A 10,603-nucleotide genomic window follows, 5' to 3' on the forward strand; every position below is an offset into this window, starting at 1 on the left:
TAGAATATCACCAATTCTCTAAAGATAGTGATCCTTCTGTTCCAGGAGAAAAAAGGAGAAAAAATACCTTTCAGGATTATGCTGTTGTTGTTGTTGTTGTTGTTATTATTTTACAACAAACTTCTATTATCTGTAAATTTTTAAAAACTGAGTTGACACCTTTTCAATGATACAGTCACAGTGATATAATCACTGTCATTATTAGCAATGCTTTTTAACTCTGCTTATTGCCCTGTCACTACTTTGAGGAAGCAAAAAAAAAATGCTTTAACAATGCAATTACAGTATACACCAAAGAGCCTCTTTTTCTAGCAAGATTCGAATTTCTAATGACTATTTTCAAATAGAAATCATATTACCAATCACTAACTGTATAGTAACTGAAGTTGCGTTTCTTAATTAATCTACCTGCATATCCCATAGGAAATTTGTGTCAAATTCAGTCTCAAGAATAAAGGAATCATCTATACCAAATATGTTTTTGCTTCATAGGACACAGAGCACCAGAGTGGGTATAAACTATTAAAGCTCTCCCAAAAAGAAAAGCTCTCTCAACATTCCTAAAAGATCAGAAGAAAAGAATGCTTACCCATATTTTCCAAAGAGCGAAACCGTTGTTCCTCCCACAGGCACTGCCTTCCCTGGTCCATACACATCCCATATAGTGAGGGCCACTTGGGCATTCCTGGGCAGGTCTGGGTATTTTACAGGCAGTTTTAGCCATTCATTCCAGCTATAGAAATAAAGTCAACATAAACATAAAGCTAAGGAAATAAAGTGTGTGTGTGTGTGTGTGTGTGTGTGTGTGTGTGTGTGTGTAAACTTCCTTTTAAATTAACAAACCATACTTTTGTATGATTTGTCCAGAGAAAATGTTCCAAAAGATTAGGTTGGTACTACAAAAAATGTGACACTTACCTCGATTCTGATGGAGGCAACTTCAATTTTAAATACAGAACATATGAAAAAAAAATAATGAAAAGCCAAGCTCATGAAAATTTACACTGGTATTCTTTAATCAAGAAATTCACATAATATCACTAAGACACAGGAAAGTGATAATGGCTAATAAAAATCTGGTAAAACACAAGCATGTTAGATCCAAACTTGTTTTGAACCTAAGTATGATTATCTATAAGCATTTTCCAGAACACAGTTTTTATATTATAAAGAGAAAAAAAAGAATTATTCAAAATGCTGCTGAGGATAGTATGGTCCCATATTATACAAGAGTACCTAAACAAAGGAGAAAAAAACAACCAAAACCCTAAAGAGGTCAAAGTAGACTATCTACTACCACCCTAACATGAAGAAGTTACCAGACTGCTCTGGACAAACATATGACAATTTTTTACATATTTTTCTGTTCCTCAAGTTATTTCATCAATACTGATAATGCAAAGCTATCAGGTGTCACATTTTTAAAGCATACCTGTATATATGATTTCACTAAAGAATGTTCATGCTTAATAATTTAGTAATGATAACACAGCTCCTTTTTTTATTTCTATTTATCCCTGCAAATTTTCTTCTGCATTCAAACTTCATACTGAATCTATTTGACAATTTCAACTCCCTTAAACAACAGATGGCTTTTAAAATCCCAAAAGAAAATTATGCAAACAATATACAAACTAATACCCAGAAGACACACAGAACTGTTTCTCTCTGTTTACTCAAAATTATTCTGTTTACTCAAAATTATTATCAAAGGGGCATATCCCAGTCTAGGTCAAATACATCTGCATCAGTAAGAAATTGAACAGAATTTTCAAAAACTTAAAGGATAAATAATTTATGCCCATAATATAAATTCAAGGACCTACAGGAAAATTAGACATGACTACCAATTTAAAGGAGAATCAAAAGTTATTAAATCGTTTTCTTCTATGAAGAACTTAAAAAAATAAATCATCTCTCAAAAAAGCCTTTCTCAAAAAAGCCATTCTTCACTAGATAAACTTCAGGAACTAAATGAATTTATTTAATTACTGTACACAAGGTGGGTCTGACTGAAAGGATAAATACTAAGCAGTATCATCTTGTGCCAAGGGAAAAAAAACACAAAAATTAACTAATACAGGCTAAAGACAGAAAAATCAACAACAATATCCAAAATGAACTATGGAAATTCTCACTTCTATATTCTGTCCTTTGACTAAAAAACAATATCTATGACCACACAATCATCTGCCTCAAACTTGTCATCTAAAAACACACCCCCACACCTTTTTAAAATCAAATTAACTATACTGTAACCTGTTTTATATACTGGACTGCTGCAGAAGAGTTCTTTTGAAGAAAATCAATCTGCAGATATATGATTTCAAAACTCTAGGGGCGCCTGGGTGGCGCAGTCGGTTAAGCGTCTGACTTCAACCAGGTCACGATCTCGCGGTCCGGGAGTTCGAGCCCCGCGTCAGGCTCTGGGCTGATGGCTCAGAGCCTGGAGCCTGTTTCCGATTCTGTGTCTCCCTCTCTCTCTGCCCCTCTCCCGTTCATGCTCTGTCTCTCTCTGTCCCAAAAATAAATAAACGTTGAAAAAAAAAAAATTAAAAAAAAAAAAAAAAACTCTAGATTTTCCAGAAATTATGGAAAGATCTGATCAGATATCAAGAAGATATAAATTCTGAACCCCATTTTGTTCTCTCCCTCTCAGCACATCAGGCCTTCCACACGCCCCAACCCTCACTGAGCTAGAGACTAAATCTAGTTGGCAACTTTCAAAACATTTCAATATTCTGAAGCCTGATTCTGCATGGCTGGATTCTCACCACCCCACATACGACTGTACTAACCTTCTTGTCTGACCAGTGCACTCCTAAATCCTACTTTTGTCATTTCTTAATTATATTAGATTATCAGTCTATGTTTCTCTCTCTAAAGTCATGTTATATCCTTTATGGGACAGGAGAGAATATAAATTAAAAAAAAAAAAAAGATTTAAACCACTTGCCTACAGAATAATACTTACATATAAAACATGGAAATCTGCAATATTCCACACAAATGACAACTCTATTTAAATGTAACTAAAGTACAAGATTCCCCACTATGGACAGGATAGAATAGGAGAAGACAGAATAGACTTGGGTAAATTTTGGATGAATCCTTACTATTTGAACTCTCACAACTCACTATCAGAATCTCAAAAATCAGATTCAGATCATTAGGAATCTCAACTATCCAAAAATATGGTCTAAACTAAGGAAATGCAAAATTTTACATTGTAAGAGATCCTTTTACAGTATAATTTATTTTTCCTAAGTTTACACTATTTCTTTTTTAAGTGTATAGAAGGTGACTGTGAAAAGTTTGCCCTCAAGCATTTTAGGAGGGCAATTTTTGGTTTGATAAACTGTAAAAAATTCACCTCTTAAATACCAAAGAGCAGGGTGTACAAAATCTACAAATGTCTTCCCCCTGAGCCAAAAGAATATATTTAAAAGAAACAAATAAACCAAACAAAAAGCCTATCCTCATATTAACCCAACATGAGGTATTGTCTCACCCTATCTCCTACACAGATGTGTTGAACCTTTCAATTAAAAGAAGCCACTTTAATCATTCTGCAGTACTTACTTGTGTAGTAAGCACTCACTTGTGTAGTCACAATTTTAAAAATATAAAAAAAATTCAAACTTCGGGACAGCGAATATGGCAGTCTATATCTTTCAACAATACATAATACATATCAAATGAAGAAAGGAGTTGGCAAATGGGAAAAGACTTGAATCTCCCTGTAACTGGGAATATGCTTTTTCTCTAATTTTCTTTATTGCCAAGGCATGAAGCAAAACCACTATACAATTTCCCTCACCAAGAAAAGTGGAACTCACCATAAATGTTGATGGTCTAAACCTAATTTGTAGTTTTAAAGTCTTTTTTGAAGTTATAAGCCACCTCAAAAAATCTAATAAAAGCTTTGAGCTCTGTCCTTGTAAAAATGCACAAGATACAAAATTCTACATACAATTTCAGGTTTTTGCACATTTCCTGATTCCAGTTTAAAAACCTGATATAATTAAGGAATCCTGGTCCATTGCTTTAGATGTAATTATGTATTATAATTATGTACTGCAGTTTTGTTTAACAAAAGAAATACACAAAGGGAGGCCTGGGTGGCTCAGTCAGTTAAGCATCGGACTCTTGATTTCAGTTCAGGTCATGATCTCAGTGAGATCGAGCCCTGAGTCAGGGTCCACGTTAGGCGTGGAGCCTGCTCAAGATTCTCCATCTCCCTCTGTCCTTCCCCCTGCATGTACATATTCTCTCTCAAAAAAAAAAAAAAAAACAAAAAAAAACAAAAACAAAAAACAAATACACAGAACCACAGTTAGAATGATAAAATATTTGGAATATGCTTTAAAATAACTGGATATAGATGAAACACGATTGACTTTGATTTAGTAATTATCAAAGCTAGGTGATAGTCTTGGAAGTTCATTGTATTATTCTCTCTACATTTGCAGGTTTGAAATTTTCCAAAATAACAAGTATATACATATATATATACTTGAGTGTGTTTGTGTGTGTTTATAGCTATCCACAAAAGGACTACTAAAGAAATTACACTATTAAAATAGTTGGTTTCAATGAAGCCAGATCACTAGAGCTCAGACTTCTGCTCTCTGAAAAAACCCTTCTCAACCTACTAGACCACACTTGGTAAACACAGGGCTGTACCCTCAACCTGGTAGTCCATTTGGTCACACCTTTTTTTCATTAACACTGTGGGCATAAGCTTCTTCCTTAAGAGGCACATAACCTGTGAATCCTGCAGAGAGCCTACCAGGGTGCTGAATAACCCTCATGGGTAGAGCAACAAAACTGCACCACATAATCTATCAAATAAGAGGAGACAAGAGTTTGATTTCAGGACCCACAACAGTGTTCTGGAAAAACAGGAACTTCATGTTCACTAGATTTACCTTGCAACCCAACAATGGTCTGCTAATGTACCATGCTCAATAAACCATGAACTTTTTTTTAAGTTAGCTTCATATTTAAAATAATAATAAAAATCTGATCCGAACAGATGACAACAGATCTCTCTCTCTGAAAATCTGAGCTACAAACATCAGGTTGGACAACATTTCAGACAATCCAGAAGTGTTCACGTGTTCAGGGCGTAGAGTGGTAGAAAATTTAAAGATGTTACACATATATTTTTGGTTTGGCTCATTTTGTGAATCAGTCAGGTACTTATAAAAATACACCAATATATTGAATACAAACACAAATTCACTTCTACCTAAACTGCGCTTACAATATTACTATATATAATATTTTATTCCATCTGAGGAGGCTACTGCTTTAAACTATTAGATCAATGCTTATAGGTATTAGGTACAAATTTTTTTTTTTTAATTTCCTCTTTAATCCCTACCAAATCATTCTTGCCACATTTATAAAGAAATAGAAGAATAGTCTGGAACCCACCATATGCAAGACAACAACTTACTTCCATCTTGTACTAAATGCTTTGTAGGACGTTCTCACTGGCAAGGCCAGAGGCTTCCCTTCTGCAAAAACTTGACAAGTAACATAAAGATCTGAGCATGTCTCCTGGTACAGCCCTGAAAACTTCAACATTGGGTCTTCTAGAACGGCTTTATAACTCTTTTGTTCTCTCTTCCCTTCCAAACTTCCTCTGAAAGTATAAGAATAATAATGTTTATAGACATTTTTAAACATATACACAACATACACCAAAGATAGTTTATGTTTGTATCATGGTAATCTTACCTCAACGTTTTCCTGTATATAAAATTAAAGCCACTTTTACATCTTATAAAGGGCTCTTAAAATCCCAACATACCTAAAATCATTCTAATCTTCATCAACATATTTCTCTATTTTACGCTTTTACTTAATTTTATATTCTGTCATCATCTCTTGATCTACCTTCTAGACATCACCAGCTTTCCAGGCCTTAGTTTCACTTAATTTCAAGCTGAGAACTTATTCATGTATTCATTCAACAAACATTCACTGTGCTGGGCACAGACGTCCAAAAATGAAAGATGATATAAATAATAAATAAAGTCTTTGCTTCCACTTACTTGTAACTGTATATTCTTTTATTACTCTTTTAATTTTTGTTACTATGTATTATTATTTATATATGTTTACATATATATTATTATATATATTATCATTATATATATAATGTAACTCATAATATTATCTGATCACATTAAATTAAAAAACACAGTTAGAAATCATAAAAGAGGGGTGCCTGGGTGGCTCAGTCAGTTAAGCGTCCGACTTCAGCTCAGGTCATGACCTCACAGTCTGTGAGTTAGAGCCTCAAGTCAGGTTCTATGCCAACGATTAAGAGCCTGGAGACTGCTTCGGATTTTGTGTCTCCCTCTCTCTCCGCCCCTTCCCTGCTTGCATTCTCTCTCTCTCAAAATATAAAATAAATCTATTTTATGTTAAAATAAAATAAAAACGGGGCGCCTCGGTGGCTCAGACGGTTGAGCATCCAACTTCAACTCAGGTCATGATCTCGCGGTTCATGAGTTCGAGCCCCACGTCGGGCTCTGTGTTGACAGCGTGGAGCCTGGAGCCTGCCTCAGATTCTGTATCTCCCTCTATCTGTCCCTCCGCCGCTCATGCTCTGTCTCTCGCATTGTCTCAAAAATAAATAAACGTCCGGGGCGCCTGGGTGGCGCAGTCGGTTAAGCGTCCGACTTCAGCCAGGTCACGATCTCGCGGTCCGTGAGTTCGAGCCCCGCGTCGGGCTCTGGGCTGATGGTTCAGAGCCTGGAGCCTGTTTCCGATTCTGTGTCTCCCTCTCTCTCTGCCCCTCCCCCGTTCATGCTCTGTCTCTCTCTGTCCCAAAAATAAAAATTAAAAAAAAAAAACGTTGAAAAAAAAATAAACGTTAAAAAAAATTTTTTAATAAAATAAAACAAACAAAAAAAATTTTTTTTTAAAAGAAGTCATAAAAGATACGTACAGACATTAAAAAAGAGGTGGGAACATTGCTTGGACAAGATTATGTCAAATATTGTGCCTGGCATTTTATAAACTTTATTACTTTTCACTCTTTTCTCATTTTATAAATAATGAAGCAGAGACTCAGAGATCAAGCTTATTGTTCACGAACTAACAGAGCTGAGAATAGAAACAAGGGCAGAAGAGGCCAAAGCCAGCCAATGTCCTTCCTACTGCAGAAAGATAACTCAAAGAGTCTCTGGAACACCTAACCTTGCTTGGGAGCAAGAGCTTGGTATCCTAGACAGATGTCTGAAATGAGCCTGAACAATATATGGCGATGAGAACCAAAAGGTAAGGAGTCATCCCAGAAGAACAGATAACCATATATAGAGGCAAAGAGGCAAGATGGTAGGTTTAGGGAAGTACAAGTTGTTTGGTATAGCTAAAGCATAAAGCTCATGTGGCAAAGAAGCTAGAGATGAGAATGAAAAGTAGGTATAAAATGAAGCTAGGTAGATACCATATTCAGCACAGTGCCTGACACAAAGTGAACGTTCAAAAATCTGTTAAATGAATGATCTGAAGCGACAGTAATGCAATCAGATTTATACTTTTGGCAGCAGTATAAGAACATACTGGAGAGGAGAGACTGAAGTGTGGATCAAGGATATGAAGCTGGTAGATTCAAGACAATTTGTGAATGATTAAACACAGAAGGTAAGAGAGGGGTGTGTGCAGAACTCCAAAGTTTTCTGTCTTAACCAACCTGCTGAATGATGCCAACAATCATGAAAATAAGAGAGACAACATGGGAAGATTAGAGTTAGAGGGGTAGGCTAATGATGTGCCAGCTTCAGACAGCTGCTTTTAAAGTGCTTTGGCACATCCAAAGTGACTATGTCTCTCAGGCAGTTTGATTTCCAATTACAGCGCTAAGAAAAGAGACATCAAAGTGTAACTTGTTATTAAAACTGTAGCAATTAAACTAAAGAACAAACTGAACAAACTGAACTGGAGAAACAAACTGAAGGGGAGAACAAGCTGAATTAAAGAATTCACTATTCTCTGATTATGAGATTCTAAGTTGCTACTTCCTGTGCCCCGATAAACAACAATGGCAGTCACAGAAGCTGAAAGACAGTTAGCACTGAATTTTGTCAAACTTCTAATTTATGCTTTATTGTTGCCTCAAAATACCAAGTGTGTAACTGTTAATAACAGGTCAGGGGTTTTTCTGTGTGTTTGTTTTTGTTTTGTTTTGTTTCACTTTTCTTCTTTCCTTCTAATATTCAAAAGTTTCAAAAAATTCATTCATATGTCCAAGAAATACTGAGAGGTAGGAGACTGAAGGAAAGCCCTTTACCAAATAATAACAATGCAGTCCTGTATAAACAACTAGTGCCACATGCTGTAGAAATTTCCTGAAATGGGTGTGTAAATGATTTTACAAAAGTATAGTTTGGTTGTTGAATTATTATTTTTACTACCACCACAACATGGATAGTAAAAGATCCGTCAGAGTCTGAAATAAGTAACTTCTGAAAATAAAAGGAAACAGTCCTTCAAAGGTGCATCTGACAGCTGAGAAAACATACTCACTGCCTGTATGCAGCCCTTTGCCAGAGGCACATTAGACGAATACTGACTAAACATATTATGAATGATGATACGATTCATAATTTATGATAGCTTTCACATATGAAAATACTTCTATAAGACTGCCCTAAAATGGACATAATTTCCAACTCAGTCCCACCAGTTCCCAGTCTCCGTTCCAGTAATCTCATCTCAAGCTGACATGCCCTTGGCCTTTACTTCAACTGTGATGCCCCAAGATTTTCCTGCAAGGCTCTTTTCTCATATCTTCTCGTCCCTTTGCAACTGCCACCGTCACCTCCGAATGACTCCCAATTTCCCTGGCTAAATAATGCCACACGGTCCAAAGATTCAATCTAAGCTTCTATCACCTCCTGTGCTTCTAGTACTGTATCCATGTGCTCATCTTATTCTCAACTACCAGGTCGTTGCCTGTGTCTACCTCTCCATAATTTCTTTAGTCTCCCTTCCACCTGCCAGCCCCGTTCTAAAGACCTTCCAACTATTACCAGCCAGAGGACGACTTAACTGAGACTTGATTCCTTCATCTGTAAAATGTAAAAACCCTCAAAAGGTTGCTGGCAACAGCAAGATGCTCCAAACAAAGTAAAACATCGTGGGACTTTAGAGCAGCCTCCTACCGCTACCCTCCTCCCAGAGACCTAGTCTTCAATCTTTCTTTGACATCGCCCCTCTCCACGCTCCCGTTCTCCTCCGCTTCCCTGGCTGCAACCCTCCCTGCCGCCCCAGGCAGGCCTTTAGGCTAATAACCATCTTCTCCCCCCCAACCCACAGGCCCCTGCCTCAGCGTCCCCAAGCCCCAGCAATCCCAGTCACTGTCCCGATTCTCTTACATCTTAAGCTGCACGTTGATGTCCAGGTCGCAACTGTAGATGTAGTGAAACTTCTCAGCTTCTCCCATGGCACCCGCGGCAAAGGCAGCACCAACCTCTAGAAACAAGGCGCTGGAAAGACACCGGGACCGAGCAAGCTAAGCCCCACAACACAGGCGCTTCCGGTTCCGCCTCTCACGCCCGCTGCTACCAATCCCTGTCCGGAGCGCGACCCGACGCAGCGGAACTCCCCGCCCAACTTTTCCTTCTGCGCAAGTGCAAAAGTAGCTCACCATATTGCTTAAGGGTAAGTGGGACTCCGGAAACAACCTATCTGGTTACATTCCAGGCTTCCTGTGTTTTTCCTGTTTGAAGAACTTTTTTTTCCCCTCGTAAGAAAAGAAGCTGGCTTTTGTGCTTGAGCTCCATCTAAAATCAAAACAAAATTCGATTCAAAAAGAATGGTAACAGTCTTCGCTCGCTGTAGGCTAAACCAGGAGCAATTACAAGAATTAGAATTTTGGCAAGTTCAATTTCCAATGGCGTTTCCAAAATTGTGAATTTAATCCCTAATTTCCTATCTCAAACAAAGATTTTCTCTTTGTGCTATATTTCCTCTGTGTGCTCTCCTTTGTGGAGAAAGGACCAAACAAAGAACAAAGAAACCTGGGTTCCAGTTTGGCACTACCGATGTTTATGTTACTTTGGGCAAATCACTTGGTACTTGCTTGCAATGGTAATTTTCACACTCAATTTGGATCTCAAGACAACCCTAGTTAGAACGTGGAAACATCCAGTAACAATCTAGAACTAAGTTTCCTGAACCCTATGAACTCCTACAATGCATATTTTTTATAACATTTAGTATTACTTAAACTTGTAATTTTTATTTTCAACTAGATTCAAAACTCCTGGAAGACAAGAATAGTGTGCATTTACTTCAGTATCTGCCCCCACTAATGCTCAATACACTGTCGAGTTTAATAATTCCTATTTATTATTATCGGCTATAATAAATAAAAGTTTCCATTTTGTATATGTTTATTTTTAGGTGCCACATTGCAATAGGAACATGGGTAGACTTTGTATAAATTACAGTAATTAGGGGAAAAATAGGTTTCACGGAAGAGTTAGAAGGAGTGTAGCTGTTAAGCTAGAAGAGCAAAACATGGCTTATGCACTATGTTTTGGTCAAAGTAAGTTCTCAAAAACATTTGTGAAAGCAA

The 10,603-nt window shown here is 37.1% G+C and overlaps 1 protein-coding gene across 1 annotated transcript in view; it reads right to left on the reverse strand.

The window, feature by feature from the left end:
• The window catches only part of PIK3C3 (phosphatidylinositol 3-kinase catalytic subunit type 3), a 147,775-nt gene extending 138,257 nt beyond the window's left edge, over positions 1–9,518 (reverse strand). Inside the window, exons 1-3 of the mRNA XM_047086907.1 lie at positions 9,399–9,518; positions 5,465–5,653; positions 590–733 (exon numbers count right to left, since the gene is read on the reverse strand). Of these exons, the coding sequence (XP_046942863.1) occupies positions 590–733; positions 5,465–5,653; positions 9,399–9,466 (401 nt within the window). The 5' untranslated portion in view covers positions 9,467–9,518. The remainder of the gene's footprint in view (positions 1–589; positions 734–5,464; positions 5,654–9,398) is intronic.
• Between the last annotated feature and the right edge of the window lie 1,085 nt (positions 9,519–10,603).

This window comes from Lynx rufus, unplaced genomic scaffold (genome assembly GCF_022079265.1).
Source record: "Lynx rufus isolate CCGP_SWC_20201006 ecotype Redwood Valley unplaced genomic scaffold, mLynRuf1.p SCAF_22, whole genome shotgun sequence".
In the NCBI taxonomy this organism is placed as follows: domain Eukaryota; kingdom Metazoa; phylum Chordata; class Mammalia; order Carnivora; family Felidae; genus Lynx; species Lynx rufus.